Genomic DNA, 22,516 nt, shown 5'->3' on the forward strand with positions numbered 1-22,516 from the left:
TGTGACCTGTGGCCACTGAGAGCCATCTTGGCTGATGATCCTCCTTATCAGTGTGTGGCTGGAGCTATGGCTGTCACAACAACAAAGATGGACGAATGAGTGACCTGAGTTTGCTGGTCAGTAATCTCCCGGTGCCTAGATCCCCTCCGTACCGAGAACAGAGCTTTGCTGGTAGTATGTGCTTAACGAATCAGAGCTGAATACAGCCTGGGGTTTCAGAGAAGTGTGGGTGGGATCCGCGCAAATACTTATTGAAAAATCGCCAACTCTGGAAGAACCATTGTCAGGCCCATTTCCTGCTGTGCGTGGAGCCAGGAGACACTGGGGGCTTGGCAGCCTGACAGCTGAGGAGCGGCCAGGGAATTGAGCTGGAGACAGAGAAAATGAGTCCTGCGGGTCTGGCCCGGCACCATCAAAAGCAGACACTGGCAGAGCCTCTCATCCCAGATGCAAGGGCCAAGGTGGGAGGGTGCTGGCCCGGCTTGCACAGGTCCCCTGGGAGCCAGAGCATTTGGAATGCAGAGAGGAGGCAGCATCTTGAAGAGACTGATGGTTCTGTCCGAGACCAGACATCGCTAGAGGATCACAGTCATAGTCACCTAAGGGACGTTACAGATGTGTCTGTTGTGACACCTGCCGTATTGAGTCTCTGGTAGAGACTATTTGCCATTGACTTAGGCTAAAACGGCTGAATGGACCAAAAGTGGGCACTTGCCCACAGTCTAAGCCTTGATGTGTGCTGGATAGTGCAATCGCCATTCTAACATTCTTTCTGTTATGGACCTTCATGGCCATTTCATCCCCCTTTTGAATTTAGGAGTGTGTGTTTGATTCCATTCTGGCCAATGGAAATAAGTCTGATAGAACTTCTAGGAAAAGAGGATGACAGAACCTCTTCTGTCTTTAAATGAGGTGTCTCCACGTGATGTCTACTATGGCTGCCATCTTACTACCAAAAGATGGAACAAGGGCTAGGGAGCATAAACCAGAGGGGCGGAAAGAATCTCAGCCCTGAAAACAACCAGCCCTCAAACCTCGTGACCCGGATAGTCCCCTTTTGTGACTAACGATGCTCATGTCACCGAGGCTCCAAGAACACTGCTTGATGTAGCAGCGAAGACGATTTCCTAAGTCAGGTAGACCCTGTCCCTACAGGGATCTGCTCAGGAAAGGTAGTCCACAGCAGCTTGGTAGAGAGCTTCAACTATTACATAAACATTGGTATTTTAATATAATATTTCTATTAACTCTTTGATAATTTCATACAATGTATTTTTGATAAAACATTTAATAGTTGTGAATCTGTTTCAACGTTTGTGACTTTTTAAAGCAGTTGTCGGTTTTAAAAAGTGTAAAATAAATGGAGCACCAAGCCTGTGAAATAGTCCCTTCTACCATTTGCTCATTTAAGGAAAAATGTGAATGAGTTTTAAGATTATATTTTTAAGATTTCTCCTTTCTTTCTTTCTTTCTTTCTTGATTTTTCAAGACAGGGTTTCTCTGTGTAGCCCTGGCTGTCCTTGAACTCACTCTGTAGATTAAGACTGGCCTCAAACTCACAGAGATCCACCTGTTTCTGCCTCCCAAGTGCTGAGATTAAAGGCATGTGCCACTACCTCCAGGCTAGATTTATTTTTCTGTGTGTGTGTGTGTGTGTGTGTGTGTGTGTGTGTGTGTGTGTGTGTGTATGTATGTGTGTGTGTGTCTGTGCATATGCATACAGGTGCCCTAAGAGGCCAGAAGAGGGCGTCAGAGCCCCTGGAGCTGGAGTTACAGGTGGTTGTCACTATGAACTGAACTCTGGTCCTCTGTAAGAGCAGCCTTGGAGAGATGTTTTTTGTTTGTTTGTCTTTGTTTTTGTTTTTTCATTTTTTTTTTTTTTGAGACAGGATTTCTCTGTGTAGTTTTGGTGCCTGTCCTAAATCTCACTCTGTAGACCAACCTGGCCTTGAACTCACAGAGATCCGCCTGGTTCTGTCTCCTGAGTGCTGGGATTAAAGGCATGCGCTGCCGTCCCCACCGTCCGCCGCCGCCGCCGCCGCCGCCGCCGCCGCCACCACCACCACCACCCGGCTGAGAGATGGTTTTTTACTTTTTTTTTTTTTTTTTTTTTTTTTTTTTTTTTTTTTTTTTTTTGGTTTTTCGAGACAGGGTTTCTCTGTGTAGCTTTGCGCCTTTCCTGGAACTCACTTGGCAGCCCAGGCTGGCCTCGAACTCACAGAGATCCGCCTGGCTCTGCCTCCCGAGTGCTGGGATTAAAGGCGTGCGCCACCACCGCCCGGCGAGAGATGGTTTTTAAAGGAGAATATTGAATAAAAATACTGCATGGGTTCTCTGTTTCTTTGCGATCTTCATTTCTGAAAGCACCCATCTTACATTAAACCTATACTGAGTAGAGGCATATGCTTTTCTCTGTTGACTTGTCTTGTTTGGTAAGGATCTCTTGTCATAAACATGGCAATGGGTGAGAAAACAAAGTGTTTCATTCCTATAGTGCAAGTGATACGAAGTGAAGTATAGTGTATGATATGTGACTCTCTGAAAAGTGGGCACATGGGACAGAGGTTACTTGGAACTGCCTAGTGTCAGGTCCAAAGGAAACTCCATTTCCCCTTATTCTGGCAGTTAGACAAAAGCCAGGATTCCTCAGGAACTTGTAAGGCCGTTCCCCTTTACCAAAGGAGCCATTTCCCTTATCACTGGAAGAAGGGACATCTCTGTGTTGCCTGTCAGCATACCAAAGCCCATGCTGGCCTCCTGGCTCCCTCAATATCACAAGTACCTGCTACACATTTCAGAGTCCAGGCCGCCATCTTCTCCTCCTCACCCTTCTCACCTCCTCCCCTCCCCTAAACTTCTCCGGCTCATGGGCTTCCCTCTCCTCAGCCTCTCGTCTCTCCTGATGGCCCTGCTATTTCAGCTGTGCTCTGTCTCTCTCTTTTGCCCTCTCTGTCTTCATCTCTCATCTCCCTCCCTGTCCCGCTCTCTATTCTGCTCCTGTTTCTCTTAATGTCCAGAACCAGTCTGCTGGCCATGTCTAGTCTACTACTCTCTCTCTCTGCTCTGGACTCTTCCAGATGCCTCTGACTGTACTCTCCCTCAGATCTACAATGAAAACCTTCTTCTCCTCAACCATACCATGGAGCGGTCATGTAGTCAGTTTTTACACCTAGTAAAGAGTGAGAATCGATGAGGGCAGAAAGGTCAAGCATGAGAGATTTTCAGCCCAACACTGTGAGTCAAGAGCCTTTCGTGTGTATGTCAGGTTGGGGGATGCAGAGAGAGCAGGACAGTCACTCACCCTCCTGTCCTGTGTTTCCAGTCTAAGGGAGATGGACATCAGTCAGCTAAGCAACCCAAGGATAGTCACAGTGGTGGTGCGTTTTCTAAGGAGACAGAGGAGGTCAGGAGTATCCACACTAGAACTCACCTCATCCCAAGGGAATGAGAGGGAGAAGGAGGAAGAGGAAGAGAACAGGGAGAGAAAAGGAGTAGGGAGAAAGAAGGGGGTAGAAGGGATGGGTGCGGGAGAGAGAGCACGTTGCCTAACGTAGCTCTTGCAGGCCGCAGGACACCTCAGGAAGGCTTTCACTCTAGGAGGCTGCTGTGTAATTGTGCTCCCACCCCACCTAACCACCCCCACCCCCACCCCCAGCATCTCATATGCTGGAGTCCTAACTCCCCATGTCTCAGAATGTTGCTATTTGGAGATGAGTTCTACAAAGAAATAAGTCAAATAAAGTCACTAGGGTAGGCCCTAATCCAGTCTAACGGATGCTCTTCTAAAAGGAGAAATATTAGACACTGATATATATATGGAGGGAAAACCGTGCGAAGACCCGGGGAGGAGGTGGTCCTCCACTAGCCAAGGAGAGAAACCAGAAGCAGATCCATCTCTCCTTGGTCCTGCTAGCCCGAACCTTCATCTTGGCCTTCCAGCCTCTAGAACCATGAGACAATGATTTCCCATTGTTTGGCCACAAGTGTTTTAGAGCAGCCCTGGCGGAGTAACTTAGGGCTGAGTTTTTGCCCTTCTTGTTAATAGCTCACTATAGGACCTGGGAACACACGGCTGTGAGTTTAGAAGAGAGGCCTCGAGGCCTGAGGACTCACAGGACAGCCCTGTCCATCTGTCTGGTCTCATTGTTCTCCGGCCGGCCTCGCGTCCACTCTAGGACATTTGGAGCAGACACTGGTCCTCCCTCCTGATGGGAGCCGGGCTTCAAGGAGAACCCCTGATGTTCAATCCGGTCCAGTTATAAGAGTCCTGGGAAGGATGAGGTTTACTGCCAGGAAGAGAAACCCCAGGAAGCCAACCTCTCTGCTGCTGGAGACTCATGGGCAGTGGGGGTGTGGGGGGGGGGAGGGGGGAGCAAGATTCTCCAGCCATGACTCACCCTACACTTCACCGGGAAGGAAAGCGGAGACAGTCCGGAAAGGCCATACTGAAAAGCAGTTAAACTCGTTTTCAATGCACAGAAGTGAAAACAGTGCCATCGGATGCGTGCGTGCGCCACAGCTGCTGCAACTGAGTGTGTGACAAACACCACCATGTGGACTTAGTGTCCTTATTCAGGCCGGGCACAGGGCACACTGGACTGAGCTCCAGGGACCTTTGTGCTTCTGCCTACCTCCCCATTCCATTCCTGCTCTCTCTGGCCTCTTGGGATCACAGGGGTGTCTGCCCTGGGGTGGGGACACCACCATCGAGGGGGGTTATGTCCAGCAGATGAAGAGCAGGAACCAAGTTGGCAGAGCTTCGGGCCCTAGTGGTCCAGCTAAAAGGAAGGGCCTGGGCTGTTGGGAGGGGCGAGTTTGTGGCTGGAGTTGGAGCGGCCTGGTTTTTCCACTCCCGGTGTTTCTGGGCCTGAGAAAACACTTCTAGCAGCAGAAAGACTTGGACAGACAGCGTGGAGGAAGCCCCCGAAGTGGGGGGGCCCAGCAGGGAGAAAAACAGACTCTTTCGGAAAGGGCAGGAGATTGGCAGGTGCTAAGTAGGGGGTTTGAGGTGTAGCCAAGGGGCTGGTGCCGCACACCACGTCAGAGTCTCAGAACCTCACCTCCCTGTCAGCCCGGGGTTTGGGTTGGACATTCAGTCCTTTCAAGGCAGCTGACTGGCATCAGCCTGGCCATCTGCCCGCTAGCATTTATGGGGCACCAAATGTTTATAAAACGTAATACTGAGCCAGGTAGGTGGTGGTGGCCCACGCCTTTAATCCCAGCACTCAGGAGGCAGAGGTGGGCGGATCCCTGTGAGTTCGAGGCCAGCCTGGTCTACAAATGAGTTCCAGGACAGCCAGGGCTACCTAGAGAAAACCTGTCTTGGAAAACCAAAACAAAACAAAACAAAAAATGTAATAGTGTCAGCAGAGGGAAGCTTCCTAAACACGAGCAGATTAGTGTGATATCCTTGTGCTTGAGCCGTGCTGAGGGAGCAGTGACAGCTGTGCCCCCATCCCTTCTTTCAACCCCAGTAGCATGGAAGCCGCGAGGCGCTCACAGGAGGGGCCTGCTTTCTCCGTGCTAACCTGGCTGCCAAGGCTAGCCACGTGACACGTGTGCTGTGCCTAGCCAGGCAAACACACAAAGCACCCCAGGTTGTCCCAGAATAACAACTCCAGTGAACAGTGCAAGCCTTATAGATGAGGACCAGGGGAGGGCCCTGGGCTTTGGAAAGTCAATGAGAAGTCAGAAAAAGAAGATTACTTTCTTAAGTTACCACGGGATGCCACCTGTCCTTGTCCCAGCAGGATGCCAAAAGAAAACATTTTTTTTTAGAAGAAAAAATTCTATTCCCTCCTGTAATACACACTTTCATGAACTGATCAAGTGGATGCCGGGCAGGATGCACGCAGTACAAGAGTCCGAAGACAAAGGCTTTCTCCTCTGCCTACATGGAAACGGCTTAATGTCTCCCTTATCGGTAATTCCGACTCACTCAATTTCAAGAAGAATCTATTCAGAGTGTGTGGGAAAGGGGGTTGGACGGGACCCGGAAAGCTGTGAGGAGTCGAAGTCCTGCCTGGAATCCATTTTCCACTCGCCACTGGAGACGTTAGTCATCAGCATGCATCACAATCCAGGAAGAGCGAGGCTGGGAGTCCATCAGCATGGCTTCCTTGAGTCCTGCTGGGCTGCGGCAATTTATTCTAGGAACCACACTGTAGAGCGTGACCAAAAGTAGAAATTCGGGTTTTGCATATTTCATCCCCTAACCGAGCACTTTGACCCTTTCCACAGTGGGCTGGGATGACTGCTGCGATTAGTCAAAATGTGTTAACGTTTGGTATCTTCCATGTCAAAGGTGAGCTACCTTCAGAGAAGCATTTGCTGAGACTTTAATGTTTTAAACGCATTGTCCTCACCCGGTACTTAATTTCACCCCCATGTGAGACAGGGCAGCATATAGCCCAAGACGGCCTCCAACTTTGCTATGTAGCTGTATATGACCTTGAACCTCTAATCCTCCTGCCTCTACCTCCCAAGAGCTAAGATTACAGGCACCCACCACCATGTACGCTCAATTTACACAGTGCCTTGTGCACTCTACCAACTGAATTACAACTCTGATCACCAAAGGAAGGTTTTGTCTTGATGTTTGAGAACTCAGGAGATATGATATGGCTTTAAACAATGACCAGTTCATCTAGGTCAGTTGCTGACCTGACGGTGTGGGCAGCCCATGCAGAGGCCAACACTCTATCAGTCAAGTAAGTGCTAAGGGCTCAGAGAGGCAAGCTAGGAGAGTCTAATCGAGGCAGAAGTAGTGAAGCCAACCAAACCAGTGTATTTCCTTCTCTACAATCTGTTCCTCCTGGGCCCCTGCAGGTACTCAGTTGGCCGCCATTAGATTAGCATCCCTCCGAGTTAATGCAGTACTTATCCAATGGCTGTCACGGGTCAACAGCAAGATTAAGGCAGGAAGCTTCTCATAAAGCAGTTATCTTCCATTTCAAGGACCACCATTCATCTGAAATTCCTCCCTTCCTCTATTTCGCTGTTGTTGAAATGTGTTTTCTCTCCCCTGCCCCTCCTTCTTTTGACACCGGGTCTCATGGATCCAAAGCTGTCCTTGAACTTGCTTTGAGGTAGAGGATGAACTTGAGCTCTTGACCTTCCTGCTAGCTCCTGACTGGGGGAGTGATGGGTGTGCACTGCCACGTTTGGTTTATGTGGTACTGGGCACGGAACCCAGAGTTCCCTGCACATTAGACCAGAACTCTACCAACTGAACCCCATCTCCAGCCCTAAAATGTGCTTTCATTTACGGAGAATTGATGTCATTAGTTGGGAATTTTCTTTTTAATGTTCGCACTTAGCAAAATAAAAGCACTTTGACTAGGTTTGGACTACTGTCAAACTTAAATTTTGATGATTTTTTTCTTTAACCAAAATTCTTGGAAATTTTACTGGTCAGAAAACCTTCTGTGTTGAAACGGCACTCTCAGCAGAGTGTGGTGGCTCGTGCCTAAAATCCCTGCAATGAGAAAGCAGGGGCAGGAAGATTGCAATGCATGGGAAGACCTTGTGTAATACAAATAAAAAACAAACAAACAAACGAACAAACAAACAAACCCCACCACCACCACACCACCCAAACCCTAACTGATCCTCTAAGGAAGCTTGTGTTTTGTGTTTTGCAATGCAGGCATGCATGTCGAATCCAGGGCAGTGTGCAGTGAGGATGAGCTGCACTGGAATCCTGCAGGAACATCCTAAACTAGGATGGAGTCCCAGGAAAACGTGTTGACCTGCCCATCTTGCCACAGCTCCTCCAGTCTGCCTCTTCTCCAAAGAACAAAACCAGATGGACACACGTGCCCCAAGGACAAGAGGAGGAACTGGGCAGATTACAGTCTGGAAGGAACATTTATTATGGGTGATTTAGCAGCCTTCAAAAAAGAGAGTTATTATCAGTCATCTCCTGTCAGAATCCCTCTCTCTCTAAAGCCCAAACAAGAGGCAATTGCTTCAAAACGAGTGTAGTCAGTGCTGTTTCCCCGCCTCCCCCTTGTTTGGGGCCCAAATGAAAGTTCTCTCTGATGCTTGTCTCCCAGTCCTTCTGCCTTCAGAGCCTCATCCCCATTTCCACGGTGGCCCTAGTGGCTCATTGGGCGTTTATGAAAATGCCGTTTTCTTCTGTTCAAGAAAACATGGAAGTTAAAAGGCAGAAAGTTTGCATCAGAACAGACACACGTGACACTCCACTCCATGTGCAGTCAGCTCTCTTCTAAGCAGCTCAGGGAAATGATCTTGTTAATGCCCCCAGAAGGCAAAGTCTTCCGGAGCAACGCCAGGCTCTCCTTCCTTCCATACCTGGAGCCAGGGCTCACTGATGTCATACTGAGTGCGGCTGATGTACTGAGTTTACAAGAAAGACAACAGCTTGACTTGTCTAGCTCATGGAGGGGGGGGGGTGTCACCAAATCCAGGGATGTGGAGTTGGCTTACATGTCTGGGGACTCTTCTGGTTCTTTAACATTGACCCACACACGCCATATTCACTACAGGAATGTATATAAATCTGTGTCAGTGTGCTCATAGTTTACAACTTGTTGATCACTCCGTGGCTGCTGTGGGTGGGCGTGTAATCATCACCACCTTGGATGTTCTGTAGTTGTGTGGGTGTGCACTAAATTATTTATATGTGTGCACATATCCCAGAAGGGTTAGCAAATTAGTACACCAAGTCTGTGTCAACACGTCCATTAGAAATGAAACTACTCACGACTCACTTTTGGCTTTACCAACAGTTGTTAACATGGCAAACCAGAGGTTGATGAAGCAGGAAAAATAATAAACCATGTGAGGTTACTCTCCAAAATAACTTCTTTTAAAAACACGCCTTTGCTGGGAAAGGAAAATGGAGCTGGAGAAAGGCCAGAGAAACGCAACAATAATAATAATATGGCCCAGAAAATGGAGTGGCTTCTGTACAGCCAAGAAAAAAAAAATGGATCCTTTTTTTCTCCTGGAAATATGAGTGATAAACTATAGAGTTATAAAATTTTTGAAAGATGTAAGGGAGATAAACAGAAAGTCTGTTCCAGGTTTCAAGGTAACAGAATTTCTTTTCCTTTCTGTTTTGGAGAGCAAGGCAAAGTCAGCCAGAAAAAGGGAGCCCTGCCCTTTAGCTGCTGGAAGATAAAAGGCAGAACTCAGTACTTCTTTCTTTCACGTGGGGACTGGCCGCTAACGACTGGCTTAGGGATGGATGGGTGGATGAAGGGGTCATAATAAATTATTCACGAAAACCAGGATGTGGGAGGCAGGAAGTAGCTTCCTAGCTGAAGATGCTGACATTGTGGCCTCCACCAGTCATGCCTCAGAGGACATGTCGTGCTGAATGGATCATAAATTGATAGAGAAACCCTTACTTAACTGTGCATTTCTATATTTCCTGTTGAGTTCACAAGTCAGAATTGGATTTTCATTTATATACATAAATTATCTGTCTTCTTCAAAAGAAGTTTCATGGCATCATTATTATACAAACACAACTGTCTTCTACTAAAAGGCCTTCTTAAGTTGGTAATTGTCCCATCAAACAGCAGGACACTAGTTAACAGGTTTTCTGGTCAACCTCTTATAGTAACATTAACACAATTTCTGCCTTGGTCCCTACAGACCTCCCTCTGGTGCTTCCAAACTGCCACATATTCCAGACACTACAGCCACAGAAATGACCCCTCTGCTCTTAAACTCTCTGTTTTAGCCTTGAGCTGGAGACACTGAGTCCTTACTACGAAGCCAGAGAGGTGTTCCCAGGGACATGTTCTAAACGCATGGAGAGAGGTGACAGGAAGGGTTGGGGGCTCTTCCTGAGTTCTGTTCGATATGGTCCCATTCCTCATAGTTCTCCTGACAAGAGGCTTTTCTTAGCAGATAATCACATTTTCCCCTGCAGAACATGTGATTTGGATTAATGCTGCCAAAATGGTTGGTGGAGCAGCTGGTTTTCCCATGATTTCTGAACGTGTGTGGTGTGTGTCCACAGATCCTGGGCAGTACTGGGATCATCAGTTACAAGTAAAGTGTTTGAGATTTTGGCCTTAAATCTAATTATTCTGTCAAAGGGCCTTTCTATCTTGCTCTAACTGTTATCCCACAAAAAGCAGAAAATGACCTTGTGGAAAAAAACCACCTTTCTTGTTTTAGAAAACTAGTTGTGGAGAGGCTGGAGGGGAGCCTGGGTGTTTTTGTAGGCCAGTATGAAATGAACTCGCAGGGGAAAGTGATTATTTCTCATACCTATTTGCTTCCTTCAAAGACTGTCCAGTATTCAAGCTCCCAAACCAAACACACACTGACGTGTTTCCAAACTATTTTTCCCCCTCAGGGCAAAAGAGAATTTCCCATGAAGCACCACCCTTCTGGACGAAGCATCCTGACCACGCCAAAGTGAAAACACACCTAAAGCATGTTTCTCAATGTTAGGGTGCAGTATGGATACACAATCTCGGCCCAGTTCCCCTTGGCCATATAAAAACATGTCACCTAATTGTATTCTGGGTTACAAAATAAATATGTCCCCATTAGAACACACTGGGAAATGTTTGCCGACACCTCCACTCAAGCCAAGCAGGTTTCCCTGGAAGAGTTTGGCAAAGAACAGGCCCCTCCTTAACGAGGTGCTGGAGTTGGTTGAAAATTAAATATTAATTTACAAAAAATGCTGCATTAGAAAAAAAAATCAAAACTCAGGTCTGCAAGTGTGTGTCTGTGCTTCCTCAGTCTCTGGCCTGCAAAATGTCCCAGGTCAACTGAGGACCGTCAGTTTTTAATGAATTCCATCACTCTTTCTCTTTCTAGATCTGTCTATGAAAAATACCAAGTTCTCCCACGCTGCTGTTTGGACCTTTCTTTCCTTTTTATTTTGCTCTTCTTTGTTTTCTTTCTGCTCTTGGGAACTCCTTTCTGAACGTGCTGGTGGCTGTCGCATCTAATTCAGAGCTGCAGAAGCAATGGACAAGAAGACTCCAGATCCCACCTGATGACTCCCAGTTCTGAGAAGCTATCTGGGGCCTGGCTCGCCTTTCCTCTGGGTGAAGGATTATGGGTCTTCCCTTCCTCTCCTGACCTCCCCCAGGAGATTCTGAGTCTTCATTCTCCACGACCCACGGCTCTCAATTCCATGCCAGTGATACCTGTCCCAGCTCTGTGCTTCACCAACTCCCTCTCTGCTTTAACACACTCAAGTCCCACCAAATTATCAAGTTCTATGGCCTTAATTTGTAAGTGGAGTGATGGCTGTGTGTGCTCATAATGCCAATGCAAATGACATTCCTCTTAGTCATCCATGGATTCATTCCTTCGTTTCACAGTCCCAAGGGCTGAACTTAGGGACCCATGCAGGCAACACAAGTATTATACCACTGAGCTAACCTCCCAGCCAGCATCCGTTTAAAGTATTTAGTTTTATTTATATGAATGGGTATGTCTGTATGAGTGTATGCTACACGTTGCAAGTGCTTGAGGCCAGAAGAGGGCATTAGATCCCCTGGAGCCTGAGTTCCAGGTGGCTGTGAGCTGCCTGACATGGGTGATGGGAACCGAACCTGGGTCCTCTGGAATAGCAGTGAGCATCTCTCCAGCCCCTCATACAGCTTCAGCCACTTACATCCTACAAATGTCTCTCTTCACACAACTGCTAGAATTTCAAAGCGCCAGAGCCAAGTGGGTAGGATTTAGAGGCAGGCTGACCTTTGGGGTGCTCTTCCCTTTACACCTGCCTGCCCCAGCTGCCACATTCAGATCTGGGGGATGGGGTTTCAATGTCTGAGACCCAAATGAGTCTACATGTTTCAACACCATTTCAATCTAAAAGGATTTTTGTTTTTTGTTTTAAAGCATTTGGGACATGAGGAGTCTAACAAAGTGCTTTCAAGGAAACAGATACGTAAGACTAGCCAAGAAACATTTGAAAAGGAAAGCGAAGAGAGAGGTGCAGGCTTGATTAGATATGAGGGTGGGTGAGTTACACTCTTCCCTAATGCGCAGCATGCTGTGCTTTCCCCAGGGAACTCTATCACCATGTATTTCCTCGGATTCATAAGAAAACCAATATCACGGGGAATCCCAAATCCCGGAATCCAAGCAAAGAAAGCCAACAGAGATCAAATATGAATAAGGGCTGATAGTTGAGTAGGGACAGAAGAGAGCCTAAGGGAACATATGAAAAATAAAAGGGACTAGACAACGATGACAAAAAAATTAGCAAATTACCAAAGGCCTAAAGTGGCTCCCGTGGGAGGATTGGACACCTGGGAGTTCAAATGCAAGAGCACAGGCCTCCCTCTCCCTGCTGGCTCTTCTCCACCCACTGCCTAAGGATTGAAAGCACAGTTGTGGCCAAAACTGACCACCTTCCTTCAGACTGGAGGAAGGATAGCACCAGGGTTAGAGGCACAAAGCTCCCCCTCCTTCTCCTTTAATTCTGGGGGAGGGCCTTAGCGGCTGCTGCAATCAGGGTTGGGTGAGATCAAGGTCAGGTGTAGACTCACTGCAGCCAGGCTGCAGTAAAAGATACAGCTCTTGATTTTCAGGCCGAGCCAGAACATTTTTCTTCTGTTGATGACATAAGGTACAGTTTGGCTGTGGCAGGTAGAGTGCAAGAATCCTAAGAAAAGTCCACCCCTGAGACACGGAGGGCTAGCTGGTTTTATGTCAACTTGACACAAGCTAGAGGTATTTTGCAAGAGGGAAATTCTATTGGGAGAATGACCCCCATCAGATTGGCCTGTAGGCAAGCCTGTAGGGCATTTTCTTGATTGATGATTGATGTAAGAGGGCACTGGCCACTGTGGGTAGTGTCACCCCTGTGCTGGGGATCCTGGATAATATAAGAAAGCAGGTTAAGCCAGCCACGAAGAGCAAGCCAGTGAGAAGCACTCCTGTGTGACCTCTACATCAATTCTTACCTTCAGGTTCCTGCCCTGACTGCCTCTGATGATGAACTATGATATGGAAGTGTAAATGAAATAAACCCTTTCTACCCCAGGTTGCTTTTGGTCATGGCATTACAGCAGAGCAATAGAAACCCTAACTAAGACACTCAAATATATACTCAGGCCTGCCTGAGACTGAACTAGGACCAAGCATACTCCATATTCCCACGTTATAAATAATAGCACTTTACCTCAGAATTGGAAGGCAGTAGCATGGGAAAAGACCCTTTTGCAGCATAGACACACAGTGAAGTATAAACTTAAGGGTGCAGGGAACCTTGATAACAAAAACCTAACTCCTTGGCACTCGACTCATGCCATTCACACAAAGCGATGGAAGCAAAATCCAGTAGCGTACCAAGTGCCACAGCAGCAACGAAACCGAACCAGTGGGAATCTTGCCTCAGTGGACTCAAAATGGCGCCCGAGGCAGGGCCTTATCAGGAACAAATCCTATTTACCTTCTTTGATCTATACATTGAGTGTTCTTGCATCCAATCAAAGCTTTAGGAGAAACATAAAAGGTCATATTGTGTGGGCTTTTTATTAACTATCTCAGATTTATGACTAGAATTCATTTTTCATCAATGCGTATATGACAAGTGTTAAGTGTTTGGGCAATTTGAGTCTTTCAAGGAACCAGTTTGTTTTACCACCCGAGACAATACACAACACCTGTGTTGTCAAGTACACAGCCAGGGAGAGAGAGATCTTTCATCCTTCTGTCGTCTGTGGGATCCGTAGTGATCCCCTCCTTCATGCCTGGAGTTGATCACTACATCTCTTGCTTTGTTGGTCCATATGGCTAAAGACTTAGCCATTTTATTGGGCTTTTCAAAGAACCAGGTTTCGCTGTCACTGTCTTTTTTTTTCTGTCTTCAATATTATTGGTTTCTACTTATTTTTATTATTTCCTTTGTATTGAGTTTAATTTGTTCTCTTTTGCTAGGTTTTTTGTTTGTATTTGTCCCCTGCAATAAGACACTTAAATGATTCTTTTTTTTTTTTTTTTACATTTTTCTGGATTCCTGGATTATTTAGAAGCATGTTGATTAATATTGAAAAATTTAGAAGTTTTCTAGGAATATTTCCATTAACAATTTCTGCTTAAATCTCACTGTGGTCCAATATCATATTTGTGTAATTTTTAATTTTTTAAAAATTACTGAAGTTTGTTTTATGGCTCAAAATATGTTCCATCTTGAGGAATATTGCAAATGCATTGCAAAAAATACATAGTTTGTTATTGCTGCCCAGAGTTATAAACAGTGTCAATTTGGTAGCTTGAGTTGGGGTTTCATTGTTGATTTTCTGTCTGTCTATTCTACCACTCCTGTAGAGAGAACTATTTCTCCAATGAGAACAGTAGGTATGCTATTATATTTTGAAACCTTGCTAGGTATATACCATCTAGGTAGTTATATTGTCTTACAGAACGAACATCATTTGAATTGTGTATCTTTCCTTGGAACATTTCTTATCATGAGGTTTACTTTGAATGATATTAATATGGACACCCCAGCTTACATTGGGCTATTATTTTCCTGGAATATTTTCTGTTCATTTTTTAAAGCCATTTCATGCCTTTGTATTGAAAGTAGGTTTGTGCCGGGCGGCGGTGGCGCACGCCTTTAATCCCCAGCACTTGGGAGGCAGAGTCAGGTGGATCTCTGTGAGTTTGAGGCCAGCCTGGTCTCCAAAGCGAGTTCCAGGAAAGGCACAAAGCTACACAGAGAAACCCTGTCTCGAAAAACCAAAAAAAAAAAAAAAAAAGAAAAAGAAAAAAGAAAAGAAAAGAAAAGAAAAAAAAGGAAAAAGGAAGTAGGTTTGCTTTATTTACACAGCCTGACAATCTCCAACAGATGTGTTTAAAGCCTTCACATTTAATGTGCTTACTAATATGTTTCAATTAAAGTCTGTTCTATTGAGCTGGAATGCAGCTCAGTAGGATGGAGCCTGTCTAGAATGAGGCCCCGGGTTTAAATCTCACACCTCAAACAAAAGTGCCGTCTTCCTCATGGTGACTGTTGTTGCTGCTGGCCTGTCTACATTTCTGCTTTCTCTTGGGCTAATGTAACTTTTTTTATGATTAACTTTCATCACCACTATTTGACATGTATCTCTCTGAATTCTTTTTAGTGGATGTCCTGGGTTTAGCACACATGCCTTTCATTGGTCAAAACCTCCTTTCATGTTATGCATTGCTGCCTTGTAAGGATGCTACCGTCTTTCTTCTCCCACAGCTTTGGACTGTCCTGTGGCATACTCCATTTCACGTGCCCTATGCACAAAACACATACTGACTCTCCCTCTCAACAGTCACTTGTCTTTTAGAATAACTTATACATCTCAGCCGTATCTTACTTCCCCTGTCTATCTGTGTAGAGTCTCATTTCTATCTGCTTGAAGGAATTCTGTAAGGAAGGTTCTTGGAGTAGCGTGTCGACTGACTGACTCGCCAGGCTCTGTCTCTGCATGGCTGCTCCTTCTGCCCCCTTCCCTGCCCCCCTCTTTCTGTAGGTCTCCACTGCAGTCCAAGGGGAGAGGTGTTTTGTCCTCTCTTCTTTAGATAGGGGTTTGTTCCGGAAGTGAGATGGGGAGAGGGGTCTGGGTGGCTGTAGCCGGAAGTTTCTCTGGTCCCACCTGACCAAGCAGTCCTGCAGCCGCTTATAAAATAATCACTCAGAGGCTTAATATTAGCTGCAAATTCTATGGCCTCTTGGCTCAGGCTTCTTGCTAGCTAGCTCTTTCATTAAATTAACCCATAGCTATTAATCTAAGTATCGCCACATGTTCCGTGGCTTTACTTGCGTCCCATTACATGTTGCTCCCTGGATGGTGGCTTGGCATCTCCCTTACTCTCCTTTCTCCTTTCACTGTCTCTCTTGGATTTTCCCGCCTGGCTCCATCCTGCCCTGCCACTGGCCAATGCAGCTTTATTTATCAACCAATCAGAGCAACACATATTCACAGCGTACAGAAAGACATCCCACAGCAGGTGGCTTCACATCTCTCTGCAGTGGCTTCTTCCTGGCTTGCCATGTGGATGAAGGAGCTCTGCTTGAGGACTTGGCCAATCTTTTTTTTTCTCTTTTCTACCAGTGCTGGGGACTGGGTCTGGGGGCTGCATGCTCGGCGATCAGTCAGTCTATGGTTGAGTTACTGCCGCAGACCTTGGCTTGTCTTCCTGTGAGTGCCTGCTACAGCCCACGGAGACACTTCCCCCTCCCCCATAGATGTGGTCCTTAGGAGCCAGACTCTCTCACTACCCACACAGATTTTCCACTATTTTTTATTCTTATTTCCCTTTAATTTTTACTGGCCATACCTGTTCCAGGAAAGCACCTGTCCATGCTTCCTCACAGGCTCCCATTAAAAGATTTTTAGGGCTTGGCTGCCCTGTAAACCCAACTCTCTGATGGATCAAGAGAGTAGTGTTTGAAGTTTTTCTTGAGATTCGTTGTTCACTGGGACCCAATAAGAAACAGACAACACCTGCTTCCCTCTGAATCTGGATGCCTAAAGTCCCATGTGTTATGTGGTGGCAGCCTGTGATGCTACTGGGAGACAGTGGGGGCATTTAGGAGGTAGAGATGGGTGTTCATAAACAGAACACCAGAGAGCTACCATCTCACCATGCCCTTGTATGGTCTTTCCTCTGTGCCTACCTCCTGTCTCCTCGGCTCATAAGGACAACAGCCACACTAGATTAAGGCTTGCTACAGGCTTTTGTTTGTAACTTTATGATCTCTCTAAAAGTCTCATATAAGCATGCTGTGCTCTGAGGTATGGGGGTCAGGGTTTCAACATACACATATGAGGAAGGCATAATGGTGAATACCCATAATCCCAGTATCCTGAAGCTTGAGGCAGGAGGATTGCCATGAGTTCAAGGTCAGCCTGAGCTACCCAGCAAAACCCTGTTCCAAATTAAAAAAAAAAAAAAAAAAGCAAGAACAACAACAATAAAAACATTAAAGTTGAGAAGTGGAACACTGGCCTGTTTGTAACAGTTAATAACAATGTGGGGACCGATTGCATCCTATGATTCAAAGGGCAAGAAGACATGGACTTACCAGAAGCCAGACCTGATGAGGATGGCTGGGCAGAGCAAGCTACCGGGTGGAAACGGTGCACTGTTGAGCAGGACACTGAGCCAACAGTGACTGGGCTGTGTGAGGGTCAGGGCAATACACAGGCTGACAAGCAGGCGACCCTACTTTTCTTCTACTCTGAGCTGTCACTAATGCTTCTCTGGTGGAAGCCAATGGAGGGTCAGAGGTAAACCAATCCACTGACACAGTCTACTTAGGTCCGTCTCTCAGACTCAGAGCAGGAGGATGGGGTGGGGGCAGTGCCAAGTGCCGAGCGTGATTCCCCAATTGAACGCTGTATTCTGCTCTGATGAACTATGCTTTATGAGAGGGGCACCTAATTGCCTGTTTTTCAAGGATTTGTGACTATGTTCCAAGGTGAGAGGACACACAGATTGCAGTTTTATGCTGAGGAGACATCTCCTGATGGACTAGCAATTTCTTCCAAAGGCTGGACTCAGGAGAGTCTGCCATACGGCTCAAAGGGACAACAGAGAAGTGTCTGGTATGACCTGGACTCTACCCTTCTCCTCAGGTCATTTTTGCCTTACTATGTCTAAGAATGTTCCCGGATGCGGGCAATCACACCTTTAGGTCCATGCTGCCTTCTCTATCTGCAGTGTCCACCACTCTCCTTTCCACTGACCCACGCTTGCTTACCCTCTCAGAAACCTTCCACACACCTGCTCAGACGCCCTTCAAGGTGTTCTCACAACTACCACATGACGAGTACAGTGATGACAGGTGACAGGTGACAGGGTGGTTATCCAAAGATTGCAAACACTTCAACGTCTTACATAGGAAACTGGCTTTGGCGATGGTGAAGGGGGCTGATCTCCATTCTCCCATCTAAGCATACCCCGAGGAGACTGCGCTGCTAGCTAGATCTAGATGCACGCTAGCTAGCAGAGGGAACAGGAAGGGCAGGGGGACCGGAAGGGCAGAGGGGATGGTCACACCGACAGGAAGCACCAGGCAGCATTATTATAAACTCCTTTGTGCCATTTCCTTGGGGACACAGACTGGTCCTGCTGTGTTGCCATGTACCACTGAAGATGTGGAACCCGTGTAGTACCCAGCCTACCTGATGGTCCAGAACCCAGCCCTGAGAATCAGTGCTCTGACATTGGACACTTGACTTGAACTCTCTGAATCTGTTCTATTACCTTAAAAACTGTAAAGAATAATGTTTTCCATGTTATATTGTTGTGAGAGGACAGTGAACTGATAACAGAATACACTCAGTAATGGTTGCCCTGCTTATTTTATTGGCAGAAGCATTTGGCGATTCAGAAGAGCAATCACCATGGACTAGGCGGCCAGGGAGGGCTCCATGGAACATGAGACTTGGATGAGCCTGGGAAGATGGTTTGGGATTTCTTTGGGTAATGAGCAGAAAGATGGGTTTCATAATGACCCCAACCACTAGAATGGCTGGTCTAGACCCCTGTCCAAGTACTTGGGTTTCTACTCTTCCACCAAGCATCCTGGCTGAGGTAGCAACCGTCCACACCCTGACTCCAGGGTCCACACCCTGACTCCAGGGCTGGCTCTTTCCCTCCTCTCTGAAGCCCTATGATTTGTTGCATGCCATGTGGCCTTCTAATTCCATCCCAAGGTTCCAGAGGTGCAGATCTGCAAACCAGCATGATTAGCCACCCTTGCTGGCTTCCCATTCAGCATATAAATCTAGTGCCTGGGATTACCTCATGCCAGAAAACCGAAATCCAAGTCAGATGGTTAAGGCATTAATAGCAGTGAGTGTTGTAAAGGCTCAACAATGCAAACCTTCCCAAAATGAACCATCCTGACCTCCCTCGCGCTGACAATGCGTGTGTGACATCATGTGTAAATGAGCCTTAAATTTGAACCAGGTGCTGAGAGCTGTCTGGCGTCTCCTGGCTGCTGTATTAACCACTAACATGCACAAGGGGATTCTGAGGCAGTAAAATGGAGCGGGACCAATGGCAATGACCAGGGCTGAGCCTAGCAGCTGTGGCAATGAACATTCAAATCACACCCACCCGGTTGGGCCTAGGGCCCCCAGCCCCTGTAAGGCATATTTCCGGAGGGCTGGGGCGCCCGGGGAATTTGGCTGCCTTCACTTAGAGGCAAAAGTTTCCCATGCAAATCAAACCACTGGACTTGCTTCAAGCTCTGGTTCCATTTGCATCCCCGAGGGCAGGACTTGGCTCACCAAAGCACAGCCCAAAGCAGCAGTTAGTTCTGAGCCTGGAAGACTATCACTCACAGGTATGCACAGCTCCGGATATATTTTTGGAAGACCCAATTTGCTTTCAAACAGGAGTCAGCTCTGAGACCCCAGATGCCATGGTGTTTACCAGGTTGGGACCTGGAGATAAAGGTGCCTTTGTTCACCTGGCATCACAGATTCCCTTGATGGGGCCTCTCCCCACAACACACGTGTCTCAAAGGCTCTGAGCATTAAATAACATCTGGAAGAATTGAATTAGGTGTGCAAAATGGGTGCAATGTCCCCACCACTGTTAGCCATTGCTAGGAGAAGGGAGGGGGGGAAGTGTGCTGGAGAGAAACAGTTCTTAAAAAGTAAGCCTGAAACATGTGAAATGGTTTTTGCAGTTTTTTTTTTTCTTTCCTAGCGTTTCCTGTCCATGGTGCCCAATCCCAGACTATTAACAGCTTGAGTCCTGATATCACTAACAAGCCCACAGAAGCCAGGAACAGTAAGGAGAGGAACCAGGATACAAAGTAATTCTTTCTTGGTGGGGACCCTGTAGAGGCTCTGTACACCCTGATGAAAAGCTGGAGGCAAAGAACGATGAAACTCTGCACCCTATGAATCCTGCAGGATTTCAACTCCAAAGAATCCCTCCTTGCTTAAAGGGACAGCTCTCCTGAAGGCATAGTGCTGCCCTATGATGTCTCTAGGTGACGGATGAAGTGGGGTGGGTAGCAGGTCCTCAGTGGAGACAAAGAGGGGCAGATGCCGTGTCCTTCCTGAAGGACGCGTTCTATTCTATAAAGAAATTAACTGTAGCCATCAAGACATCCAGGATAGGTTTTCAGAGTAACGGAGCAAGCAGCTATGTAAGTCACGGTCTTGGAGATTCTTCCAGAGGAGGCGAGTGTTGAGTTTGATGGACAGGAAGAGCTGTAAAGAGAAAAGACAAAGGCAGCATGAAGGACTCCTGCAAGTGTGGAGGCAAAATTCACAGGAAACCCCTTTGGAAGGCGAAGGTCGCAACAGGACCTCAGACCATCGCAGACTGCCTAAAACTCCAGAGACGATCCTCATGTCCACTAGCCCTAAGACCTGAGAAAAAAGTGAAGTGTGGGTTTTTAGATGGCCAGCTCTTGAAGGTTAACAGTGTTTCTTTTTAGCTTTTGGAAGATGGTAGTGGTGTTTAACACAGAGGCAGCTTGTCGCTTTCTGCCACTATTTTTTTAAAAAAAATTATTTATTTTTATTTTACGTGCATTGGTGTTTTGTCTGCATGTATGTTTCTGTGAGGGTGTCAGATCCCCTGGAACTGGAGTTAAAGACAGTTGTGAGCTGCCATGTGGGTGCTGGGAATTGAACCCAGGTCCTCTGGAAGAGCAGTCAGTGCTCTTAACTGCTGAGCCATCTCTCCAGCCCCTCTGCCATTATGTTTATCATGTGCTGTTCTACAGTCTTCAAGGAGACCTGCCTTCTGCTTGATGGGAAGTTCAGGCTAAGCCTAGCTTCCAGCACTCAGCTAACAGCAGGCTCCCACCCACCAGTGCTGCTTCTCAGGCTGCTGGACATCTCTGTTCCTAGCAATGTTTTTCTCACTCTAAACGATACCCCATATTTTCCTTTGCATTGTGAGTATTCACTTTGCAAGCTAACCCCCTTCCTTTCAAGCCCAGTTTCACTTCGGTTATCTTTCAATTTTCTACCAGCTGTTACCAGCTCCACAAAATCTTCATTCCTCAGCCAGAAGGCAGGGAGCCCCCACCCCTGTGGACCTTCCTAGTGGAACTTTGAATGTTCTTCCTACCAAACTATTTCATTTTTTTTCAACAAGCACCCATGAGTGACCTAGCGTTTACCTGGGTCATCCAATGGACAAACTCTGCCCTTTAGGATATAGTAACTAACCTAGTGTTGCATACAGGTTGCCTTCACTGGATTACAGCCAAATAAGATACAAATCCTATACTTAGCAATGCATAGTCATGTACCTCCATGACAGATAAGGTCATTCATTCATAAAGCTCCATAGAGGTAGATCAGAGCATAGTTCTAGGTTTCTAGGAAATGGCCAAGATGTAAGCAAGTTTATTTCTCCTTCTGGAAGTGACATGGTAGAAAGTTTAGTAACTGAACCTGGGAGTCATTAGACATCGTTTGGGGGATTTTATTGAAAATAAAATTAGGAAAGCCTTTTTTTACATTGATATTATGATGCATGAATGCAACTAACTATTTAGTCTGGCTCATCAATAACTTGAGAATTATTCTGGATGATTGAAAACTAAGAATTTATCCGAATGCAAATGAATGACAAATCTTTAGACAGAGATGTGGAGAAGCTCCAAGAATTTTGTTTCTCTATGAAATGTAAACATTATCCTGGTTTAATCATTCCTGATTGACTGGAGATGTATTTGATAAGCTGATGACATTTTAAAGTAAGAATGCTCCGTCAATGCTTGCCCCCCAATTCATTTGAAATGTTGGCAAAATTCTGGAAATTCATAAATCAAGGATTGATTAAATAGTTTTCCCTTCCAAGGTTCATAAATTATTGGCGAGAAAGCCAACTAAGTCATTTTTATAATCAAGATCTGTTTTAAACATAAATAAATTCCCTCTAAACATAACTGAAGTCACTGAGTATGAGACACGGGGAAATGATAACTGAATTTCTGAATCTAGACTCTGGTCATTTAAACTGCTGGTTTTCCAATGCTGCTCTGTAAGGTTTTAATTGGCCCTTGAGGAGAAAATCAGACTACATAGCATGTTTTCCACAGATCCAGACCTGTTGAACCCAAGAGCTTCCTTCACAGGACCCTACTTTGGTTTTCCATATTGAATGGGAAGGAAATATCCTCAGTCAACTTACAAAGTAAAAGGTTGACAGCATTACAAATGCCCCAAATATGTTCTGAAGGTTCTAAAGAGCCAAAGGCAATACCAAGTGTAGACAACACTGAATTGGATTGGGATTGCCTATTATGTACTTAACAATTTTTATTTGGGCTGGTGAGATGGCTCAGTGGTTAAGAGCATTTGTTGCTCTTGCAGAGGACCAGGGCTCGGTTTTCAGAATCCACATGGTAGCTTGCCACCACCTGTAACTACATTTACAGGGGTTCAGGGGGTACAACGTCCTCTTCTGACTTCGGTGGGCACCAGGCATGCATGTGGTATACATACATACATGCAGGCAAAATACAAACTGTAGTTTTGGGGTTTTTTTTTTTTAATAAACTCTTTGGCTCTTTAAGTCTTTGGGGGCCCAC

At 46.3% G+C, this 22,516-nt stretch overlaps 1 protein-coding gene across 1 annotated transcript in view; it reads right to left on the minus strand.

Moving 5' to 3' along the window:
* Positions 1–18,289: 18,289 nt before the first annotated feature.
* The window catches only part of Slc38a6 (solute carrier family 38 member 6), an 84,334-nt gene continuing 80,107 nt past the window's right edge, over positions 18,290–22,516 (minus strand). The window contains exon 16 of the mRNA XM_052739598.1: positions 18,290–20,174. Coding sequence (XP_052595558.1) covers positions 20,064–20,174 — 111 coding nt within the window. The 3' untranslated portion in view covers positions 18,290–20,063. The remainder of the gene's footprint in view (positions 20,175–22,516) is intronic.

The sequence above is a fragment of the Peromyscus californicus genome, unplaced genomic scaffold, assembly GCF_007827085.1.
Source record: "Peromyscus californicus insignis strain IS unplaced genomic scaffold, ASM782708v3 Scaffold_15__1_contigs__length_86483966, whole genome shotgun sequence".
Taxonomy (NCBI): domain Eukaryota; kingdom Metazoa; phylum Chordata; class Mammalia; order Rodentia; family Cricetidae; genus Peromyscus; species Peromyscus californicus.